Below are 26318 nucleotides of genomic sequence, written 5' to 3'. Positions count from 1 at the left end.
TAGTGCGCACGCATGACACAATTTATTTAAATATAAAAGAGAGTGACATAGAGTTATATATACCTATAGAATGAGATAGAGAGAGACAGAAGATAAGTTGAGATAGAGCGAGGTATAGAGAATGAAATGGGTTAGATAAAGATATATATAGATGTAAAGAGCTATATAGAGATTTATATATAGAAGAGATAGAGATAGTGGTAGTTATATATGTATATATGTAGATATAAAGAGATGAATTGAGAGATATATAGATGTAGATAGAAATAAATATATATTCAGAGAGAGGGATAGATGATTTGTATATGTGTAACTACATCGAACATATTACAAAACAAAACTGAATGAGACATTGCAATGCACGCCGAGCATTAGCTAGATAATGGAATCTTTTCAATATTAGTAATCTCTTGTTTTAAAGCTTTTTTCTATAGTGCTTTATAGAGTCTAGACTACATGCAGACCACCAATTTTTAGATATGTACAGGTAAATAACTATACACTGGCTGAACAACGTCTGTCGGGATCTGAAAGTGATATAAATTATTTTGCACACTTGACATTCAAATTAAAAAGACAATCACTAACTACATCTCATTTCGAAAAAGGGCCCCTTCACCCTGTGTTTATCCCGGGCAACGCCGGGTACTGCACGGACAATTATACGTGGCATGCTCTCGAGTGGGTAAACCATCCAGTTTGTTTGTGTTAGCTTAAGATGGGCTAACAAAAAATATTGTTCACACTATATATATATTGTTTGTTAGTTTTACTATCGTAATTAATTAATGATATATAATTTTTAAAAATAATAAATTAAAATAAATTATAAAAATTAATTTTGGTGTATTTTTTTAATTTTTATATCCCCTCGTCGTTCACAACGCTCGATGCATATTTCACCACATCGTCATATACCACAACCTTACACACTTACAATAAGTTAGTTATTTTTTTCTACACTAGAAATTCCCTATAATTAACTTATATGGCTAAACAACGTTTGCCGGGTCAGCTAGTTTATTTATATAATTTGTAGAACATACCATTAAGCATACGGTTCATGTTTCAATGTGCTGATTTCTTACTCACCAAACCTCACCTGGGAAGGTAAGTTTGTACACCATAAGACCGAGCCATTTGGGTCGCAGAACTTGCAATGCTACAATTCAAAAAAAATTGCGATCTAATCTAACTGCAGAGCAACCCGAATAACGAAATGAATTTGAACAAAATTTATTATCACAAACTTGTTGAGCACGTACACCAGATGATAGAGAAAATGCAAACGAAGTTGTTATGCATCGAATGAGACATCATCGTCAGTAGAAACCTATCGTGAGACAATGTATTTGAATAATCGTGAAAAAAGACAAATAAATGTTTCGTTGAATACTCATTGAGCTACATTTTGTTACACCATAACAATTTATTACAGTACAGACCAATCCGTTTCTATTGGATCGATGAGCTTGTGTGCCCTCATTGTAAGGCATTGAAATAAAGGAATGAACTTCCTGGATTGTGTTCGCAAGTAGCAGAGTAAAATTTGCGCAATTGAACCTGCCAACAGAGCCATTGCGTAATTGGTTTCTGTAACAGGATCACGTTCCACACATATCCTGACACAAATACAGAAATACAACAGTTGCTTCCAAATGACTATTTGACACTACATATATGGTTAGTGACAATTTCATGCCCAATTTTAAGGTAATTGTAAGCTTTCCCATTTTAATCATCAAAAAAAATTAGAATTTGAATAATCTCAAAAGACTTTTTGTGCCTTATAAAGAAAACAAATTCCCAAACTTGGCTTATGACTTCTAAAATCAAGCCGCCCTAAGCCGCTGATATCAAGACCTTGTCCTTGACCTTGTTCGTAAAATTAAAATTCTTTAATTTTTAACCTAGGAATTTGTAAAAAAATGAAAAAAAAATGAAAAAAAAATTGTTTACTTCAAATTTTTAGTTACTTGTTCGAGTTTGGTCCTCAGTTCTATTCCCAGCCAGAGTAAATAAGTAATTTATCAAAAATAAATTTAAAAATTCTTAATAAAAACGTTTAATATTTTTTACATCACACCCACCATCTTGAATTTTTATTTAATCATAGCAATTTTCGTTACGGCCACCATATTCAAAATCTTTTATTTTTATGCTTGACTTTCGGAAAAAAATACTAATTAGTCAAATTTTAATAAAATATTATTTAAAAAACGCACTTCAATTCTCGGTTCCAACCTGTTGAGGGCAAAAACAAATTACGATAGTTCATTCCTCCACAGAAGCCACCGAGAGACTGACCTCTGACCACTAATGCCAAGGTATATATCGACAGATGGTATGACGTAATGCCCGCCATATGGTTTTCGTTTGCTAGAGGCCCCCGTCTTATTTTCGTCTGCTATAGTGCATTACCACCATATTAATATAATTTTTACCCACTAGAGTGCAGTAATCGTTTGATATTACTGCGGCGCCTACTATCTTAACATTTGGATGCCTTCTTGGAAAGTCGTAATTATTTAAGTATAAATTCGGAGAAAATTACAAAACTCATTAAAAAATCTGCACTTTATATACTGATTGATTCGATCAGTTTCTGTCTTCGGTTCAATATTGGACCGATGCAAATATTTTAATTTTATTTAAAAATCTATTATTCAATAAAATATGGTGAAAAGTCCTAAAAGAGGCTTAAACTCCTCTACTATCAGCCTCGAATAAAACGAATATGGCATATTGACCGCCATCTTGAAATACTGTAATAACTTACATATAAATTCGGGAAAACATCCAAAATTCATTAAAAAAGTTCTCATTAATTACTTGGTTCGATCCCTGTTCAATGCAAAAATAATTAATTAAATATCACATCAATAAATTGAACAGAAAATTGACAGGTTCGAAAAAAAACCTTTTCTACAAATACGATTTATTATGTAATTTCTACTCTACTACAGGAACACTTGCAAAACTAAGCAGTCTAATAAACATTTAGTCCTGCATCGGCTTAAACTGACTAATTCTTAGCTCCAATCTGTTTACTGAAGACAAATACCAGCAAGATCCTTTGCCTACATAGTCTTTTTATACACTACATGAAAATATCCTAACATATTAGTCCATACGTTAGGTCTTCTAGATGCCTCACAAAAATGATGAAAATTTATCCAATACCACATTAACATTGGTCCATACTTACTGTCTGCATGTTTATAAAAAATTAAAAATAAATTATATTTTTGATTTAAAAAGGTTCTATTTCGTGTAATCTAAATTCTGGCTAAGGCTGAGTTCTCGTACTACAGCTTCTAAATTAAAGATGTAAAAATCTTAATGAATGACTAATCAAATAAAGAGTAATAATAATACCTTTCTAGCTATCGTGACAAGTTCTTGCAGCATTGTAACTGAAATCATTTGGAGCCAAATACTCGCAGCGGCTAGCAAAATAAAGGCGCTAATAACAGTTTTGTTCTTAACTTCGTCAATAGAAAGAGTTGCCTTGAATTTTAAACGCACCATCGTTTGATGCGTTTGTCGTCTTTAATTTTCGTTTGTTCGTGCCGTATGCGTTCCTACACGATTCATTCGATTGCGATGAAATTTTGGTTTTTTGTTATGCGCATGCCCATGAAGGTTACTGAGACGGTATAACTATTTTTCAGTAGTTGGAGCACGAATCGTGTAAAAAAATGTGTTTATTCATTTTATATAGCGGCACTTCGTCTGTTTTTGTTGTATAAGTGCGCAAGCATGACACAATTTATTTATATATATAAAAAAGAGAGATATACAGTGATATATACATATATATAGAGTGAGATAGAGACGGAGAGATAAGTTAAGATAGAGCGAGGTATAGAGAATGAAATGGTTTGGATAAAAATATATACCTATAGATGTATAGAGCTATAAAGGGACATATATAGAAGATATAGAGATAGTGGGAAGTAAATATGTAGATATAAAGATATAAATAGAGATAGAGAGATACATAGATGTATATTGATGTAGATAAATATAAATATAGATGATTTGTATATGTGGAACTACTTCAAACACATTACAAAACAAAACTGAATGAGATATTGCAATGCCTGCCGAGCATTAGCTAGATAATGGAATCTTTTCAATATTAGTAATCTCTTATTTTTCAGATTTTTTCTATATTGCTTTATAAAGTATAAATTACATACAGACCAGGTAAATAACTATAAACTGGAGAACAACGTCTGTCGGGATCTGAAAGTGATATAAATTAATTTTCACACTCGATATTCAAATTAAGAAGACAATTACTAACTACACCCTGTGTTCAGCCAGGGCAACGCCGGGTATTGCAGCTAGTTCGAGTAATAAATTCAGTCTACAAAGTACCCAAACCCATATTTGGTAGAAAATGTAATGAGTCGGAAAGTTATATGTTTATTTGTGAAGTGGCTATTAATTAATATATCTCTAAACAGTGGGATAAAACCAGTGATGCTATATAAGTTATATTGTTTTGTAATGAGTTGTAAATTTTTATTCTAATAAATGTAAGTCTTAAATAAATGTTTTATTTATTCCTGTTCTGTTTGAAACTTTTCACTAGTTACAAGTCCGGTATGCTTGTAGAAGGTGCTTAAAATGGTATTACGAGGTTGTGTACATGTGGATACAGGACAAAATGACACAGTTATTAGGGCTGAGAAGGAGCATTATGAGGGGGAGGGGGTAGGTCTGCTGACGTCAAAGGTCGTGCGTGCGTCAGAGGTGCGTGCGCTGGGAGAACCATTGCACCCTTAGGACGTATCATTCATAGCTATCAACAGAGCTAGTAAGATGTGTCGTGTTAGCTATGAGGAGATTGTTATGGAGGAACCCTGCGCTAGCTGGGAGGCTCTTGCGATTGACGAAGACGAAGAGTCCAGGGGAGACATTGCAGATGTACCTGTGAACACCTCTACTCTAACTGAGGAGGATATTGCTGCAGTGGGAGTGGTGGGGGTAATAAGTAACATATCCCGAACTATTTACTTTGGAGCTGTGAGCGCGAATACTTAGTTTTGTTTATAGAGCGTTTGATGGAAAGTTAGGATAGTACTGCGGTAAAATCCTCTTTAATGGCATTGTGTTAGTGAAGTGTGAAGAGGGTGTATAGGTGTGTGTTTTTTATTTAAAATATTTTAATATTTTTTATATTTTATTTACTTAGAATTTCTGTTACCACTTTTAAAACTATACTATTTTCATATGATGTTAAGTGCGACTCGCAAAGGCAGTAGGCTAATGGTGGAGTTGAGTGTTGTAACTGCATCGTATACACTATAGCGATCAGACATCAAGTTGAAACGTAACATGTTATGTGTTGGATATAGTATCACTCGTGGAGAGGGAACACATCTAATACTCTACAAACATGAATCGTCATATTCTTTTGTAGCATAATATCATCGTGCACGATTAAGGCTACATGTGTTGTTTTTTTTTTCATTAAAAAAACCTTATGGAAACGAATATATACGTAAATATTTAAAATATCTGCTTCCATATCTCTCTAATAATTTACGTCATTAGTGGTTGCACTCGCTCTTGACTCGCAAGTGGTTAGGCTGTTAAGTTTATACCCCCCACCCCTCACAGACTTTCCATGACCTGCACATGAGTAATGCTGGGTTTTTCCGAAGATGATGGTATGAAAATAGTATTCGCTGTTTGTATATAGATACCGTTTTTTGTATATAGTTTCCATTTTTGTTTTAAAGTTTCCGTTTTTTGTAATCATTTTCCGTTTTTGTATATAGTTTTCCGTATATCTATGTATAGGCTCCATTTGTTCTATATAGATTCCATTTTTTATATAGTTTCCGTTGTTTGTATATAGTTTCCGTTCTTTGTATATAGTTTCTGTTTTTAGTAGGTATACAGTTTTTTTCTTAAGAATTTTAGTTTTGAAAAGCCTGGCTTTATTTCAATAAATATGATTTTAGCAGCATACTGCTTATTATTTTAATTCTGAAAACTTCATTCCTCAAAGTAATCAAATTTGAAATTGTATCAGTAAAAGTAGATGTAATTATACACAAACATTAAAATATCTGCTTCCATGCAGGTTTTTAAATTTGAATTCGCAAACATTGACTTGATTAGAAGAGATTATTACTTGTTAATGAGGAATCTGAAAATGTATTGTCCTGTGACGTTTATGATAGAGTTAATAAATTAATTTTGATAGAAGAAAAGATATTTAGTATTATTTTTTCAAAAGTATTATTACTTTATTTGAACCATTTAATCCGCAATGGTGAGACGATTAATTTAATATATAACATTCATCTCAGACTATGTATATTAACAGTATATATTATGTCTTTAAGAAAAATGGTGATCACAACCACCATCATAAACGAAATGACTGGGTTTTAGGATTTTTGCTCCTTACCAAAGTATATCACTACACATTGTGTTGAAGAATGTATGATTTAGTTTTTATTTTGGATGGAGGATGCTATCTCACTGTCGCAAGATAATAAGGGCTTCGCTATAACTCATGGATGAGAAACCTCTACTTGTGTAGTATCTCTTGTTTGATATAATTTATATAACTTACAAGGAATTACTAATAAATAATTTATGTTTAAGTGTTTACTGATTTAAAATACTTTAAGCATTTATTTGGATACAGAAAATCAGAAATCAAATATATATTTCAGTAAAACTAATATTTTATAGTAAAAGGAAAGGAAATCTTGACACAATTCACCAGGAGACATGGAAGAAACCTACATGATCTGTGAATAAACATTAATACTTAATAGGGTATATACTGATCATTTTATCCTCATGCAAAATGTATATAAATGCACATTAATATTTAAAAAAAATATTTTACTATTAATAATTACACAAAATTTAGTTATAAGACTACAGTGCTGCTTATGACACATTTTTTGGAACATTTTGTTTCTTCTTAAATGTAAATTATTGATTTGATTTATAATTGCAACTTCATATAGTCACAGTCAGAAGTGTTATCTGTAGTCTTTTAAGTTAACTAGGAATTTGCTGAATTCGACAGCACTAAGTACCGAATAAAAAAGTAGTTAACACTTATAATACTCACTTCTTTGTAGGGAAAATGGGCCTCGAATTCTAGCGGATCTGGATTCGAACAAGGAACTGACAAGCCTAATTTCAGTTTTCCATTGTTGCTCACTTAGGTTCATGGTTGAAACATCAAGTATATTATTAGTTATTCTGTGTTTACATTTTTAATAGACTAACAGCGCAAGAGACTTAAAATTTAATAAAAAAATTCTTCAAGAAGAAACACATGTGAACATAACTTAGCGCGTGTTTTCAGTTCAGCAGAAACATGAGACAGGGAAGTAAGAGCATCGTGTCAGCACACCTCCAGACAAGTTTCATAATTTCTAGAAAAATATGGCATTGACTAAAATGGTTTCTTTAGTTGTTATATCAACATGTATCGTAAGATCATCACTAATTATTTTTATGAGATTAAATGATAAACTTTAAAATAATATAATCGTGTAGCTAGTGCAACTGTTGTGCTAACTTGTGCGTTATACAATGTTCAGAAGTGATAAGTAAGCATTGTCCTGCAGTCACCTTGACATATCTTCTCGACAGCAGGCACGAAGTACTTGTCGCAGACGACTGCCAGCGCCACGAACAGGTACAGCGAGCCGAGCACATGCAGCGCGAGGGCGCCATCTTGACGCTGCCTCTCCGAAAACAGGTCTCGAGGAAAGTCGTCTATGGCAGGCGGAGTGCAGTTCACTTCGAAGATTTGCTCGTCGTCCAGCCCTGCAACAGCCGCACCAACCTGTTCTCACTTACATACACTAAATATTTCACACTTACGACTAAAGTCACGCAGCTGCTAGCGGCAAAGCACCTTGGGCAATCAACATTAAATAAACAGATCTCACCTACATTCACTTAACGGGAAACATGTCTGAAGATATGTGGTTGCCAGCAGCAGCGCCCCTTTGGCAATCAATATTATATAAACAGTTCTTACTTACATACACTAAACGAGAAACACGTCTGAAGATATGTGGCTGCTAGCAGCAATGCACCTTAGGCAATGAACATTATACATAAACTGTTCTAACTTACATTAGAGACACGTTTTGAAGATATGTTGCTGCTAGTGGCAATGCACTTTTGGCAATTAACACCACGCCAAACTGTTCTCACTTACATACAGTAAAGAAGAAACACTTTGACTGATGACACGTGGCTGCTAGCGGCAACGCACCTTTGGCAATCAACATTACTCAAGACACTTTGGTTTGTGCCAAGTGCAAGATGGTATGTTAAGTTAGGACTAAGTGACAGTAGTACACAAAACCGCAGGAAATAAATTGGCGAAAGAAAAGCACATCAACATCAGCAAGAATGAAGAATTGTTAATTTTTCCTTCAGCTGTCTCAATGACAGAGGTTACATGCATTATATGTTTGTTATTCAAATCGGTATTTAGTCACAATCAGTTTTCACGGAACTGAAATTGTGTTTGATAGAGTATTATATCGCTGGTTTCCTATGCATGTTTAAGGTGACGCTTGTTTTGTATCTTTACCTTCATGGTGATAGATACTTTGGTTTTTCAAGTGCTTGGAAAGAATAAAATTTTTGTGTTATATTCAAAGATTCTCATTCTAATATGATCTCAAGAAACACAGTTTTATTTTAATGCATCTTTAAATGCAAATTTAAATTTTATGATATGCCTATTCGTATTGAGCAAATTCATGCAATATTTTTCATGCAAAAAGGGTCCAATTTTGCCATATATTATATTTAAATGATAACCCTTTTTGTTATTTTCAGGCGATTTTATTAAATTAAAGATTTTGAGTAGTATGTAAATGGGGATACTGGCACAGGCGCCGGCACGTGGATTATGATTGTCGGTCCGCCATCTTGGATTGTGACGTCACGACGGCCATCTTGGATGAGCGTAACGGGACACAGCGTAACGGGACAAGTAGATCACGGCGGCCATCTTGGATGACCCTGACCGTGACCTTGACCTTTGACCTTGACCTTTTAACTGGTCCTTGACCCCGGCATTCATATTGGATCCGCCACATTAGATCAGACATCTTGGATACCGTCGACTTTGTTTCTGTAGTTTGTTCCTAGATAGCACCAGCGTCGCTCTTGATTTTTTTCTGTTCCACTGGAGGCCGCCATCTTGAAAACGTCGACTTTGTTTCTGTTGTTTGTTCCTAGATAGCGTCAGCATCGCTCTGTCTTATCACATAAGGTCAATGTTTCATTACCTACCAGAGCTATTATGGTCCTTATCGACATATTAAATGTAATTTTTTATGCAAAATACATTGGAAGCACTGTGATTCGAACCAGCATCTCTAGGTTGGAAAACATACGCCTTTGACCGCTCGGCTATCGAGACATTTACCAGACTGAGAATTAAATAAGGTATATAAAAAAATTATACGCATATTCGGACTTGAAATTTTTTTTTAATTTTAAGTAATAATAGCACTTCCTGTTCGAGACAGAACCACCATCTTGTATTATAACGTCACTGTTGCAATTATCGTTACGCCCGCAATCATTAAAATCCACAATTTTTATGTTAGAAAATCGGGAAAATTTTAAAAATCATTAAAAAATTAAATCATCAAATTAAATAATAAAAATCTTATAAACCACTGTTGCAGTTATCGTTACGGTCGCCATCTTGGATTATATATATGATGTATGTTTCGTTTCGTCCATCCATCTCGGTTGAGTACGAGGTCATCGTTACACTTTATGTTACGATCGTCATATTGGATCCTATTAATATTGAAATTACCATTATGGTCGCCATATTGAAATTTAGACGCCATCTTGGAAATCCGTAATTTTTATGTTAGAAAATCGGGAAAAATTCCAAAATTCATCGAAAAATTAACTTAATAGAATTCTAAATGATTATAACGATTCACGTCCTTGGTTCGAAACCGGTAAGGGCAAAAAATAAAAATTAAAAACGATCAGATCCTTCCTCCACAGAAGTCACCTACAGACTGACCTACCACCAATATCAAGGTATATATCGTCAGCTAGTATGACGTCATGTCCGCCATCTTGTTATCGTCCGCTGGAGACAATCATATTGTTTTCGTCTGCTAGAGTGTGCTGGCGTCATGTTAATATAATTTTCTGTTCACCATACCTTTAACCTCGTCTTTTGGCATTGAACTATGTCATTGACCTTGAACTTTGACCTTGAACTTGAACTTTGATCTTGACCTTGAAATTTGACCTTGACCTTGAAATTTACCTTGACCTTGATTTTTGACTTTGACATTGACGACCATCATTGTTCCGTCATTTTATGTTCAGTACATGATACCAGGAGCTACCACATGCTAGTGGTCATTGACACCATAATGTTTTCGTCTGCTGGAGGACACCATCATGTGTGTACTCGTCTTACCATCATGCTAGTTTTATTCTAACCTGCTACAGTGCAGTAATCATTTATTATTACTGAGGTGCCCGCCATCTTGAAATTTGGGAGCCATCTTGAAATCATGTAATTATTTAGCTAGAAATGCGGGAAAAATTCCAAAAGTCTCCGATGAAATCAATTAATAATTTTCAAATTAAATCGATGGATTTTTGTCCACGGTTCGATTCTTGACCAGTTATTAAATAAATTTTAAATTATGTTTTTCATTACCTTTCGCGGAGTTTATTAATCATTCACTCTACGAAAATCAACTCAAGACAATATACCTGGTCATCGAATTAAATACAGTGGCGATTAGCCTAACATGAAAGTCTAATTTTTCATTAATCTGAATAACCTATAAGCCGTTCATGTACAAAGCCACACATATAGAACAATTGTCTTCAGTCCATGAGACCGAGTCATGTCATCAGACGTATAGGATAGTCATTTCAGGTCCGCATGACCTTCGTCGTTAGCTAATTATATTCAATCAATCCATCGTGATATTTTTTATACATACTAAAGGACCAAGTGATCTTAAAAATTATTTTAGTAACACCAAGAGGTTTTAAACTAGTAAATATTCAGTCACTACATTTTGTACTTCACGCAATCAACAAAAAGGAAGCACCGACTACGAAAAGGCAGCACCGCCAACGAAAAGGCAGCTCATTTGGAAGCACCGACAACGTAAATGCAGCACCGACAACGAAAAGGCAGCTCCGCCAACAAAAAGGCAGCACATTTGGAAGCACCGACAACGAAAAAGCAGCCCATTTGGAAGCAGAGACAACGAAAAGAGAAAATTCCTTTGAAGACAGATGCGGCAACTGAAGCCTTGTAGACGAGTAGCTTCGTAGTCAAGTACTCATGCAGACTTGTAGTCCTGTATCCTCGCCGTCACGTAAACTTGTGTACTAGAAGCTTCGTAGCTCTGTAGCCTCGTAAGCCATGTATAACTCGTAACCAGCTAGATCATTATAGACTCGTAGACATGTGGTCTCATAGTCTCTTAGACTCGAAGAATTCTAGGCAAATATATTTGGAGCCAAAAGACTTTTGGAACCAAAATATTGTTGGTGTCAATGACTGTTGGTGTCAATGAATATTGGAGCCAATAAATATTGGAGCCAATGATTATTGGAGCCAATGAATATTGGAGCCAATGAATATTGGAGCCGATGACTATTGGAGCCAATGAATATTGGAGCCAATGAATATTGGAGCCAAAGAATATTGTAGCCAATGACTATTGGAGCCAATGACTATAGGAGCCAATGACTATAGGAGCCAAAAGACTGTAGGAGCCAAAAGACTGACGGAGGCTTTTGGAGCCTGTTGGAGCATTTGGAGCAATTGGAGCCAATTGATTTTGGAGCTCATATATATTGAAGCCAATGAATATTGTAGCCAATGAATATTGGAGCCAATGAATATTGGAACCAAAGACTATTGGAGCCAATGACTATAGGAGCCAACAGACTGTTGGAGCCAAAAGACTGATGGAGCCTTTTGAAAAGACTTTTGGTACCAAAAGACTGATGTTGTCAATAACTGATAGAGCCAATGAATATTGGAGTCGATGACTATTGGAACCAATGAATATTGGAGTCAATGAATATTGGAGCCAATGAATATTGGAGCCAATGAATATTGGAGCCAATGAATATTGGAACCAATGAATATTGGAGCCAATGAATATTGGAGTCAATGATAAATGACCTGCCTTTTCGTTGGCAGTGCTACCTTTTCGTTGTCGGTGCTTCCAAATGAGTTGCCTTTTAGATGGCGGCGCTGCATTTTAGTTGTCGGTGCTTCCATATGAGCTGGCTTTTTGTTGGCGGAGCTGTCTTTTCGTTGTCGGTGCTGCCTTTACGTTATCGGTGCTTCCAAATAAGCTGCCTTTTCGTTGGCGGTGCTGTCTTTTCGTTGTCGGTGCTTCTAAATGAGCTACCTTTTCGTTGACGGTGCTGCCTTTTCGTTGTCGCTGCTTCCAAATGTGCTGTCTTTTCGTTGATGGTGCTGCCTTTTCGTTTTCGGTGCTTCCAAATGAGCTGCCTTTTCGTTGGCGGTGCTGCCTTTTCGTTGTCGGTTCTGCCGTTTTGTTTTTGGTGCTGCCTTTTCGTGGTCGGTGCTTCCAAATGTGCTGCCTTATCGTTTGCGGTGCTGTAGTTTCGTTGTCGGTGCTTCCTTTTTGTTTGTGTGAAGTACAAAATTTAGTGACTGAATATTTACTAGTTTAAACCTCTTGGTGTTACTAAAATATTTTTCAAGGTCACTTGGTCCTTTAGTATGCATAAAAAATGTCACGATGGATTGATTGAACATAATTAGCTAACGACGAAGGTCATGCGGACCTGAAATGACTAGCCTATACGTCTGATGACATGACTCGGTCTCATGGACTGAAGACAACTGTTCTATATGTGTGGCTTTGTACATGAACGGCCTATAGGTTATTCAGATTAATGAAAATTAGACTTTCATGTTAGGCTAATCGCCACTGTTTTTAATTCGATGGCCAGGTATATTGTCTTGAGTTGTTTTTCGTAGAGTGAATGATTAATAAACTCTGCGAAAGGTAATGGAAAACAGAATCTAAAATTTATTTAATAATTTGTTACAACTGTCACTGGACAAGAATCGAACCGTGGACAAGAATCCATCAATTTAATTCGAAAATTAATAATTCATTTCATCACAGACTTTTGGAATTTTTCCCGCATTTCTAACTAAATAATTACATGATTTCAAGATGGCTCCCAAATTTCAAGATGGCGGGCACCTCAGTAATAATAAATGATTACTGCACTGTAGCAGGTTAGAATAAAACTAGCATGATGGTAAGACGAGTACACACATGATGGTGTCCTCCAGCAGACGAAAACATTATGGTGTCAATGACCACTAGCATGTGGTAGCTCGTGGTATCATGTACTGAACATAAAATGACGGATCCATGATGGTCGTCAAGGTCAAAGTCAAAAATCAAGGTCAAGGTCAAATTTCAAGGTCAATGTCAAAGTTCAAGATCAAGGTCAAAGTTCAAGGCCAAGGTCAAAGTTCAAGGTCAAGGTCAAAGTTCAAGTTCAATGACAAAGTTCAATGCCAATAGACGAGATTAAAGGTATGGTGAACAGAAAATTATATTAAAATGACGCCAGCACACTCTAGCCGACAAAAACATAATGATTGTCTCCAGCGGACGATGACAAGATGGCGGACATGACGTCATACTAGCTGACGATATATACCTTGATATTGGTGGTAGGTCAGTCTGTAGGTGGCTTCTCTGGAGGAATTATTTGATCGTTTTTATTATTTATTTAATTTTCGCCCTTACCGGTTTCTAACCAAGGACGTGAATCGTAATAATCAATCAGAATTCAATTAAGTTATTTTTTCGATGAATTTTGGAATTTTTGCCGATTTTCTAACATAAAAATTACGGATTTTCAAGATGGCGTCTAAATTTCAATATGGCGACCATAATGGTAATTGCAATATTAATAGGATCCAATATGACGATCGTAACATAAAGTGTAACGATGACATCGTACTCAACCGAGATGGATGGACGAAACGAAACATGCATCATATATATAATCCAAGATGGCGACCGTAACGATAACTGCAACAGTGGTTTATAAGATTTTTATTGTTTAATTCGATTATTTAATTTTTTAATGATTTTTAAAAATTTTCCTGATTTTCTGACATAAAAATTGTGGATTTTAATGATTGCGGGCGTAACGATAATTGCAACAGTGAAGTTATAATACAAGATGGTGGTTATGTCTCGAACAGGAAGTGCTATTATTACTTAAAATTAAAAAAAATTTCAAGTCCGAAAATGCATGTTATTTTTTTATATACCTTATTTAATTCTTAGTCTGGTAAATGTCTCGATAGCCGAGCGGTCAAAGGCGTATGTTTTCCAACCTAGAGATCAGAGCTGCGCTGGTTCGAATCACAGTGCTTCCAATGTATTTTGCATAAAAAATTAAATTTAATATGTCGATAAGGACCATAATAGCTCTGGTAGGTAATGAAACATTGACCTTATGTGATAAGACAGAGCGATGCTGGCGCTATCTAGGAACAAACAACAGAAACAAAGTCGACGGTATTCAAGATGGTGGCCTCCAGTTGAACAGAAAAAAAATCAAGAGTGCCGCTGGCGCTATTTAGGGAGAAACGATAGAAACAAAGTAGACGGTATTCAAGATGGCGGCCTCCAGTGGAACAAAAAAAATTCAAGAGCACCGCTGGCGCTATCTAGGAACAAACAACAGAAACAAAGTCGACGGTATCCAAGATGGCGGCCTCCAGTGGAACAGAAAAAAATCAAGAGTGACGCTGGCGCTATCTAGGAACAAATAACAGAAACAAAGTCGACGGTATCCAAGATGTCTGATCTAATATGGCGGATTCAATATGACTGCCGGGGTCAAATACCAGTTAAAAGGTCAAGGTCAAAGTCAAGGTCACGGTCATCCATGATGGTAGCCGTGATCTACTTGTCCCATTACGTTATGTCCCGTTACGCTATGTCCCGTTACGCTCATCCAAGATGGCCGTCGTGACGTCACAATCCAAGATGGCGGACCGACAATCACAATCCACGTGCCGGCGCCTGTGCCAGTATTCCCATTTACATACTACTTTTTTGTGCTCTTTATTAATAGATTTTAATCAAAATTGTTTGAAATCAGCGTTTTGTTTTGACATTGGTAGATTCACGGCTTAAGGGGATTGGTGCAGGACAAAAAACAGTCATTCGTCAGAATTTGTTGGAAATGAGCTTAAGTGTTTTATAAATGCTTGTTTATTACTACTGTACGGCCAGCCAGCACGTATATAAGCTAGCGGGTGAGATTTGGCAAGTTAGTGGCGAGAGAGCTTCTGTGAGGGGAGGTTGTCGAAGATTGCAGCTCTGAGGCCTGCCATCTAGCGGGAATCTTTCGAAGGTCTTCCACAATATCGCCTTTCTCTCTCTCTCTCTCTCTCTCTCTCTCTCTCTCTCTCTCTCTCCAACCAGCTCTTATGTTCGCTTCCCATCTCGCCCTATCCTTCATTCTCGGATCAGGTAGCCGCCCTTCCCCGCGTAGACTTTCGTGTTACTCCAGGAAACCAAGACAACCTGTGAAAAATTTGTCCAAAGCTGAATTTTTGTACTGTGGTAGAGTTGACTATGCTTAATAACATACCGAAAGTTTACCGCTGTAGACCTTGTGCGTTATCACCGAAAATTTGCATTTAAGTCCTAGGTGACAGCAACTTGCATTAGTCCATTAAAATGCTACCCATTTATACAGTTTTTAATTTTGACTGTCCGTAAACTTACCAAAATAATCTAGAAACTGTAATACACCCATTAATGTTAGAAAAAATTTAAATATTTAATATTTAAGATATGATATAAAGCGATTAATTAACGACATATATTTTTTTATATTTGCCACCCAGATAAAAATACGATTTACACCGGTTTGAAGAGCCCAATGCGAAAAAATGTCAAAATAAATGTTTTTAATTATACTTTTAGCTTTAAGATAGTATATTTATAAAGAGTCTAGCATAATTAGTTGCCTCATTAAAGCTGCCCGAGCGTTGCAGTGTACTGCAGCCGTACTGATCTTTCACGGCCGGCGGGCTTTGAAACACGCTGCGTATTGCGACACTCAATAAACTTGGTCTTATTTAGGGATTACTTAAAATATATTTAATGGATATGATAGGGTGTATTCATGTTACATCTTTTGAGATATACATATTCTTTTTTCTTATATGAATGATTTTTGATACAATAAAATTAACAATAAACAATTTCTGCTTGGAACTTGTAAATCAAAATTCTAGAGGACCTCTGGTTTTATATATGTGTGTTCGTATTTTGTTACAAAAATTTTATTATTAAAAATTATTTTAATACAAAAAAATATAATTATTTTTTTATTTCTAATACATTATATTATTTTAGATCAGAACTGTGCAAAATTTTAATGTAGCCTATATCATAAAATATATATATTTAATTGTATGAAATTAGTTTACTACATAACAATTGAAGAAAACGATACACCGTAAATGTGCTTATTGAGTTTTGTCACTTTTATAACATAATTCATATGATAATTTTTTTTTCCAGAAAATAAATAAAACATAAGTTGTGTTGTAAAATGTATTGATAGAATTACATATTTAGTATTTTTTTTCTAAGTTCATTCATTGGAGTGCTGCGCCTAGCTTACTTCATTGAATTGCTAGTGGCAAAGAGCGGTGGTGGATGTTTTTGCAAGAGTTTGACCATATTTTATGACCCCAGCTGTGAGAGGGTGTTCGTCCCAGAAATCCTAACGGTCAAGGAAAATAGCCTTTCTCTGTAGTCACGTACGGGTCTGCTACTCGCGTAATATCGTCAGTTCATCACAACTTTCCGGGAAGTTCTATTGTTATTTATTTATAATTTAGAAAATAAAGAGTCGATCATACTAACATTTTTACCTAAGCAAATCGCATCCTGGAAGATTTTTATCTACGTTTGCAGCAAAAATCACTTGCAGTTAGGAAACTTTTATTCTTTCAGAGTAAAATTCAGTCTTGAATTACCATACATTAAAAACCTTAGTTTTCTGGAGCAAAAAACGTCCCAGAACGAGCGACTTTAACACTGCTGCACACACACTACGCAGCTTGAAATACATCAGTGGTCAGACTATTATACCAGACACTCAAAATATATACATTTAAACCTTACAAAAAAAAAACACAGACAATATTTATGAAGTGATTTTGACGCTACGCTCAACATATGTATGTAACATGTAGTCAAATTTCTATAAAAAAATATATATTTCTTACCTTTTATGATTAAAATTACTAATTTAATAATAGGACGTTTAAACATTGAGGTGTTTATCACAGTTACCATGTAGGACATTCTTTTATATTACTTTGGTGCCATAATGAGAACCGGCTTAAAAAAGTATTAAAGTTATTAAATTTAAGAAACATTTTTGTGGATCATTGTAGAAATTATCATTAAGGACTCAACTGCTCATTATTGGTGTGATCACAAGGTTTCATCGGTAAACTTTTGACGTTTTACTAAGAAATTTTCATTCTACTACTGTACAAAATTTTTGCTTTGGGATAATTTTCCATGTATTAAAAATTTTTGTTTCTTAACAGCGAAATTCGTCCCGACCCGAGCCTACTTCGACAACCTCGCAGTAGTATACACTACGCGGCTCGGATCGCTTTAGTGGTCAGACTAATTGCATGAGACACTTAAAAAATATACCAATTTAAAGATGAATAAATATGCAACAACGTTTACTCTAAGCGTTTTCCACGTTGGGCTCTTTAAGTTTATGTAAGATGTATTTATATTTCCTTAAAATTGAATGAAAGTGAATTAGTTAACTTAAATGATTTAAAAGGTCTATTTTATAGAAACATGTTTAAACTTTGTGCTTTTTATCACTATCCTCAGATAGGGCAATGTTTCTAGATTATTTTGGGTTCCATACTGACGGTCTACTCCATAAACTGCATTTGCAATATCCATTATTGTGGATCGTTGCAAAAAATTGTCATTTTGGACTTAACTGCTCGTTTTTGGTGTGACGCACAAGGTTTGCGGCAGTAGTTAAACTTTTGACGTGTTACTAAGAAATTTTCATTCTACTACTGTACAAATTTTCGGCTTTGGGATAATTTTCCATGTATTAAAAACCTTTGTTTCTTCACAGCGAAATTCGTCCCGACCCGAGCCTACTTCGGCAACCTCGCAGTAGTATACACTACGCGGCTCGGGTCGCTTTAGTGGTCAGACACATTGTACCAGGCTCTCAACAAATAAACTAATTTAAAATTTAAGAACTAAATCGTGATCGTAAAATGGCCGCCATGGTGATTTGCGAATTTATGGAGAAATAAAAGCAGTTAAAATCTTTTGTAGTTTCCAAGAGACATTATTACATCACCAATCATCTAAAGTAACAGGTTTACAAAATTTCATCATATTCAGTAACTAGTCAGTTTTTTTTTCAAATGTGTTAGTATTAACAATCTGGACCATATCTTGTTGGTGAGGTCTGTGTTGTTACAGACTATCTGTATTCTGGTATTTGGATTTTTAAGCTACTTAATGATTCGCTTTCAATGTATATTAAAATATATCTAATGCTAATTGCAGGAATATTTCTACTCGATTTCAAAATTATAATTCCTGAACATTTGTAGCGGACACATTTCAATGTAACACTTACTGATTTTCGAGTTATGTTGAGGTTTCACATGTCACTTCGTGTACACGAGATGGCCCCTGCTCTGGTAACAATGAGTCATCACATCCGGTGCCGTCTGTACGAGCGTCTTCACAAGTTATCCTGAAATATGTTCTTAAATATTAATTCAAGTGAATTCTTAAAATCCTACACACCTTATTAAGTGTCGTAAATGAATCGTTATATTTTGTAAATCCATATAATATAGGAGCCAACATGGCGCGAAGCGATGGACGCGATACGAATAATATTTTTTTTACCAACCACTACATCAGTAAATATTTGTGATTTCCATTTGCTATGAATTCAAGCATGTAACATGTGTACTGCTTCTTCAATTCGGCCACAGTTAAATGGGAGGCTCTGAATTACTGAAAACTCCTCAACAAAATCAACGATGAATCACAGGCATTACAACAAACAGTTGTCACAAGTTAAGTAGCCAATGAGCAGGTGACATTTTTCGAGTCCGTAGAGGATTGTTGAGACTATCCTATAGGTCAATGGCAACGCGACCTTACGCGCATGGTTAATACCCCGCATGAGTATAGTGTAAAGGCGTAAGCCTGAGACACATCTAGGTCCTCATCTAACCGCGCACACTTAGATTTAACTCAGGATAGGGTGTAAAATATTTACTAATTTTGCAGTCCTAACAGTCACCAACGAATAGCCAGCAAAATACATAAATAAGATCACGAATATTGTTCGTGAATGAAGGCGAAGCTGATACTTTGGAAACGTTACCAGCAGATATTAAATAATGTTTAACTATTATTTACGTAGCTTACTTCGTAAAACTGCATTCATGTAAACAGATTTTGTGTGAGACTATGTTGAGTGTTTTCTGCTACACTTAGTTTTCTGAAAAAAGTCTATTGTGGCTTAATAAACTTGTTAACATTTATGCCTGTCATAAAAAAAATTCAAACGTAATTATACGGATACATGTTGAGTATAGTTTTTGAATGGTTCACGCATTGCTGAAAAAACAATGTTTACAATTTTACACATCTTCTTGTTGTCACATCGCGTCCATCGCGTTGTACATACGCAACTCTGAAAAATAAATATATGGTAAAAAAAGCTATAATAAAATAATCTCTTATCTTTCTTTATTCTTTTTTCTAAGCGCTCTAATGGCTTTCGATAGTTTTGTTCTTTTGTGTACTCTGCTTGGTGGAGGTTTCTTCTGCATTTTATTCCTGAATAAATATTACGCTTACAACAAAAAACATCTAGCTAAATCACTGTGCTAAATAATAACAGAGAATAACCATTCAATTAGACGCCGAGCTAGACCAAACACGTTCTCTTATCTACTGAAATTGAGTACGTTGACCTTCATATCAGTTTCCCGCGAAATCCCGTCTCCCCTTCGTAAACAGCAGACAGCTGTGGCAAGGTGGGAACGAGCTGCAAAAAGTTTGGAAAACTGTCGCAAGGTGTCACTACTGTCCAGCGTGCTCCATAATTCCTCGTATCCGAGCTTGCACGCTGCTCAAATTTCTACAGCTACGTTTTTACTTTAGGTCCGACTGCAATAAGCTAAAGACTAAAATAAAGTCAATCATTCAGCCGACATATATGTAGGCGTTTGAATTACAAATGGAAACGCGAATGTTATTAAATTCGCAAATGAATATCACGCAATTTCGTAGCAGCTCATTTATTAAAATTCAAATTGTAAATACGTTAAATTAGTAATGATTACAGATAAAATAATGGTCACAGTCATATCTCCCGTGTCTGAAAATTTATCTGCGAAAGTTTTACCACTGAATTCTTTATAGTCTTTTAATAAAGCTTGAATTAAAAAAATTCCCGAAAATCAGCAATAACATAATTAAAATATAAAAATTAAAAAAAAATTTCACCAGAAAGTTCAAATCTTCTCTAGCAGCTGAATCATTAACAAATATATTGTTTTTTTTTTTTTAATACGATGCTGGTGCACCAATATCCTTAATCTCTATAGATAAAAATCAACTGCAGTTCGTTAGTCTCGCTAAAACTAGAAAACTGCTTGACCGATTTGAACGATTCATTTGTTTTGTTTTGTTCGCCTCATTACAGGGATGGTTTAGGAAAAAAAACATTAGGACAAAAAAGGAACAGCTAAAAAATCCAAAAAATCAATTTTTGTAATTTTGTATGGGAATTGCCACATCGAATTACTTTTCAATTTTTCTATGTTTGTCCTCTATGCTTTCCTAAACCACTGATCCGATCTCGATGAAATTTTGCACACTTGACCTTCAAAGCACGAGGAATGTCACTTTCCAGGTGAGATTGCGATAACACTAACCCTTAAAGCACATTTTAAGATTGCGCGCGTGTCGTATGGATAGTTGTTTGTAAATATTTTATAGTATTTACTCTTTGCTATAGTCCGAATAGTAAGGGTGGGAGGGAGGGTGGGACAGAGGAAGCTAGAGGGAGGGAGAGAGTGAGAAAAGAAAAGAGGGTGGCAGAGGGGGAGGGGAAGGGAGAGGTATATATAGAGAGATAGAGTTAGGTATAGAGAGAGAACTATAAAGATAGAGATAGATAGATAGATAGATATAGAGAGTTACAGAGAAGTAAAGAGATAGAGCGGGAAAGAGACACACTCACACACACAAACAGTTTATGTATATTTATTTTAAAAAATTTGGAAAAAAAATTAGAGCATTGCAACGTATGCCGGGCATTAGTAAGTTAGTTAGTTAGTCTCTCTGTCTCTCTATATAAAAATCAATTGCAGTGCGTTAGACTCGCAAAAACTCGAAAATGGCCCGACCGGTTTGAACAATAATTTTTTTTGTTCGTCTTAATACTGGTGTGGTTAAGAAAAAAAGAACATTATGAAACAACCAAAGAAACCGCCGAAATAATGAAAAAAATTAGGCATACATTGGTAATTTTATATGAGAATTGCCACTTCCTATTACATTCAAGAGATGGCGTACGTGGCGGGCCTTTCGTTTGACAGCTGCGCCATGCATAACTGTTTTTCCTCTATTTGTTTTTCATTCCGTGCGGTTCCGTGAAATGTATAACATTTAATTTTTTTTTTCATAAAATATAGGTAGTGGATTTTTAGAATATATTTGGTTAAAACGAATTTAATTACATTTTGCTATCATTCTTTTTGATCAGCTATTCTATTAAGGAATATTGACTTTGCAGGCTTAGATATAACCACAAATTAATTTAAATGTGTTTTAGCAAAACTAGAGGAAAAGGTTTGAGGTTATAAATAAGCTGTTAAGTTCTCAAGGTATGTTCGGCAGATTATGAAAACAATTCCGTGTTGTTTTACAGTGCTCATTACAATGCCAAGGAGAGGACGAGCTGACATAGGTCGTCGAAGTCATTTAAATGCGTGGCGAGCTACTTCGCGTGCGAACCACGCCGAAGACCACTGAAGTTTGCGGAATTAAGTGGGAGTGTCCGTGTTGCGCGCATGGACAACTGTATGTCACGTGTTCGCGTGTCGGAAAGCCATCATATTTGTTTATTTATGCGTCGAAAAACAAATCGAAAAATGTAGTTTAACAGAAAGCTTTGCGTTGAATGTTAACTGCATTTATCTTTCATGTAAATAAAATACACTGAATTGATTTAAATTACAAACGAGTTTTATTTAATAACCAAACAAAACCCAAACCGTACATGATGCGTCTAAAATTCTCATTCTCAAGGTATTGGAGTTGGAAGGTTGATAAGGATTGATAATCGCTTATGAAGAGTTACTATGAAAATAATTTTAGGTGGTACGAAGTTCACAGGGTCATAAAAAATAGTAATTAATCTGCTCTGTACTATTTTATCAGAGAAAACGAAAAATTGATTGTACTTGGAATGTTATCGACATTTATATCAAAATGCTTTTTTTTCAATTACGCTCAAAGTGACCGATAAATTATTAAATAGTTATTTAAGAAGGGCAGGAGGTGGAGAAGAGAAGTTGTGTTTTCCACTCGAGCGCTCCGCATTTATGTGCGAGCTTCCTTCTCGTCCCTCGATGCGGCAGATGCTGATCTCTGCAGCACATGACTGGTGTCTGTATGAAGCAGGTGGTCGCACATACGGTGTTATGGCTTGGGCTTAGTTTTTACAAATAATAGCTGCAGTTTCGTTCTCAATAACGTCTTAAACTATTTGTATTACTAGCTGCCCGACCCGGCATCGCACGGCTATACTAATGGAAAAAAATTAAGCCACATCTCCCATTTACAGTAATGGTAAATAAAAAAATTCAGTGAAAATTTATTACAATGCTGTATAATGTACCGGAGAGAAAATAAATAGCACCGATGGTTTCCCAACTCGTGCACGCAACGTACAACTGATGTACCCGTACTTCGCTACGGCAGTCTACAGGCAGATCAATCTTGCGCCGTTCATTATACATGCCCCTTCTTGAGGGTACGCCACTGCCGCGCGATGCCCGTTGCCATGTAGACGTAGAAGGCATGAACAATGCAAAATCCTGTTCTCATGCAGACAAAGTACCCACTGTTGCCTGGTTTTAACCACCCATGGGATCTAATTTTCGGAAAATGTCATCCTGTGTAACATAAGGAACATTACTGTGAAGTTTCAAGTCTGTAAAATATATATACTTGAAAAAAAGGGCAAAAAAAACAAATTAAACACAGAGAGAGGAAAAAAACTATAGTTTAGGTTTGAGATTTAAAGGGATAAAAAGTATTTAAATACTAATTGAACACCTTTGAGGGTACTGATTGTTTCGTTGTTAATATCACACGGGTGTTTTTTACTTGTATGGGAAAATTAAGAATGATAAGGCATCTAGCGCCTGGCAACAATGTTAATAGGCAATCTAGCGCCTGCGGCATTGTCAACACACACATTGCACGTGTACTGCAGGTTGTATCTAACCCCCTCCAACGCATTTGATTATAAATTGGACTTTTAGTAAGCAGCCCTTATGTTATTGAAAATAAAATATAGCCTATAACCTTCCTCTATAAATGTACTATCCAACACTGAAATAATTTTTCAAATCGGACTAGTGGTTCCTGAGATTAACGCGTTCAAACAAACAAACAAACTCTTCCGCTTTATAATATTAGTATAGATTACATTACTCTCAATGGTATTAATATAGAAATTGGTATGAATAATAAAGAGTTACGGCTTATACATTTGCAACGTAGGTGCCTTACGAGAATTAACTTTTTTATGCAATTTTATCGAGAGTATTAATATTAAGAATATAAAGTCATTTGTTGAAACTTCCTAGAATGCTTTTATTTTCCGTTATAATCGCATGTACATATTGGAACGGCCATAACTCGATGCCTGGTAAACAGACATTCATCTCGACACTCCAATGCTGAAGGATACACACGAAGGGCAGACACACTCCAAAAGTGGTCGGGCATTTCAGTATTGGTTGTCCAAACTGTCAGAAGCACCAGAGACTGTAACACAACTAACAAATTACACCCGTGTGCTATAGTGCCTTTTGTGGTGGGATGTTGTATTGCTTGTTAACAGAGCGGAGTTTTAAGTGATTCTAATACAAACCAAATTTGTTTCGTGTTCTTATGAAAATGTTACCGTTATACGTAAACCACACTCAAACTATTATCATAATCCTATTGCCACAACACTGAATGGCATATTGGAAAAAAATGTATTGTATAGAGCTTAAAACTAAAAATCATGTTTCATACAATCATTTAACCAAAATTTTATTTATTTGGTGTTTTAAATATCACTTAATTAATATTTCAATGTAAAAAAATATGTCTGAATAAATGGTCAAAAAAAGTTTCAAAGCTGGCATCTAAAAGTGACCAATATCTCTGGCCAGTACAGCACCAATACTTTGATACACTTTGCTTACACAAAACAGATAATTTAAACTGACCAAACATTAGCGCACATATGTTAATTATGTTGTAAACGTAAACTGAATTTCTACTGTTGGAGGCTTCGAATCTTGGCTTCCACGGGGATACTATCAAAGTAATCACCCACAAACTTCTACAATGGGGTGGCTCACCCCAAACATCCCATCGGAATTACTGCTGACCGAGCACTGACGTCACGTGCATCTCTGAAGTCACGGGGGCCATCTTGGATAATCATGAATTGACCTTTGACCTTGACCTTAGCGGCTAATTTGAGTCTGCCATCTTTGATACACCTTCTTTAAATCGAACCCCTACTCACTCATGATGAAATTCTCGTCACGGCCACCATATTAATTTTTTTCTGTTCTGCTGGAGGTCATCATTTTGGATACCGTCGACTTTGTTTCTGCTATTCGTTCCTAGACAGCGCCAGCGTCACTCTGTCTCATCACATAAAGTCGATGTTACATTATCTACCAGAGATATTAAGTTCATTATCGAAATATTAAATTTAATCTTTTATGCAAAATACATTGGAAGTGCTGTGATTCGAACCATCGCAGCTCTGATCTCTAGGTTGGAAAACATACGCCTTTAACCGCACGGCCATCGAGACAATTACCACACTGAGAATTAAATAAGGTATATATAAAAATAACATGCATATTCGGACTTGTAATTTTTTTTTAATTTTAAGTAATAATAGCATCACATGTACGACACACAATCACCATATTGTATAAAATGTAACTGTTGCAATAATCGTTACAGGTGCCATCTTGAAAATATTTATTTATTATCGAGTTTTAATGAAATAAGATCATAATTAAAAAAAATTATTAATAACTTTTTAGGTTTGTATTTATTGACCTATATTCGGGAAAAATTCCAAAAGTCACCGAAAATATCACTCATTAATTTGCATATTGAATCGATGGATTCCTCTCCTCGGTTTGATTCTTGACCAGTGACAAATGTAACTAAATATTAAATAAATTTAATCTTCTGTTTTCCATTACCTTTCATGGAATTTATTAATCATTCACTCTACGAAAAACAACTTAGGACAATATACCTGTCCGTCGAATTAAATACGTTGTCGCATTACCTATCATGTAAGTATATATTATCGATACTTATAATAACCTCTAAACCGTTCATGTACAAAGCCATCCACACATATAGACCAAGCATCTTCGGACCGCGAGACCGGGTCATAAACAATGGCAGACATATAGACCAGTCTTATTCGAACCTCATGACCTTCCTAGATGTCAGCTAATTACATATATTCAAATAAAACAACGTAACATGTTTTATTCTTAAAAGAAGACCAAGAATCCCTGAAAAATGATTTTGAACTAGTCAACAGTCAAGCATCTGTCAGCTTGTGAACTTCTCATTTGTTGAAAAAGGATAGAGTTCTAGCACAAGCCAGAATTTTTTGTAATTTTTTTATATTTACACTAATATAATAAAGAGGAAAGATTTGTATTTTTGTGTGTATGTTTGTAATGAATAAACTCAAATACTACTCTGCTGATTTCAAAAATTTTAAATTAGAAAGCTACATTCACCCTGAGTAACATAGGCTATTTTATTGCTAGAAAACATAAGGAATCCTTACTAAACCTTTAGTAACATAACCCAAGGTGT

General features: G+C 35.4%; 1 protein-coding gene across 2 annotated transcripts in view; it reads right to left on the bottom strand.

Moving 5' to 3' along the window:
- The window catches only part of LOC134531575 (sodium/potassium/calcium exchanger 4), a 758952-nt gene that overhangs the window by 574541 nt on the left and 158093 nt on the right, over positions 1–26318 (bottom strand). For both annotated transcript variants that reach the window (XM_063367287.1, XM_063367288.1), the window contains exon 3: positions 7624–7821. In XM_063367287.1, coding sequence (XP_063223357.1) covers positions 7624–7821 — 198 coding nt within the window. The remainder of the gene's footprint in view (positions 1–7623; positions 7822–26318) is intronic.

This window comes from Bacillus rossius, chromosome 5 (assembly GCF_032445375.1).
Source record: "Bacillus rossius redtenbacheri isolate Brsri chromosome 5, Brsri_v3, whole genome shotgun sequence".
NCBI lineage: Eukaryota > Metazoa > Arthropoda > Insecta > Phasmatodea > Bacillidae > Bacillus > Bacillus rossius.
This window is presented reverse-complemented; position numbering and strand designations above follow the sequence as displayed.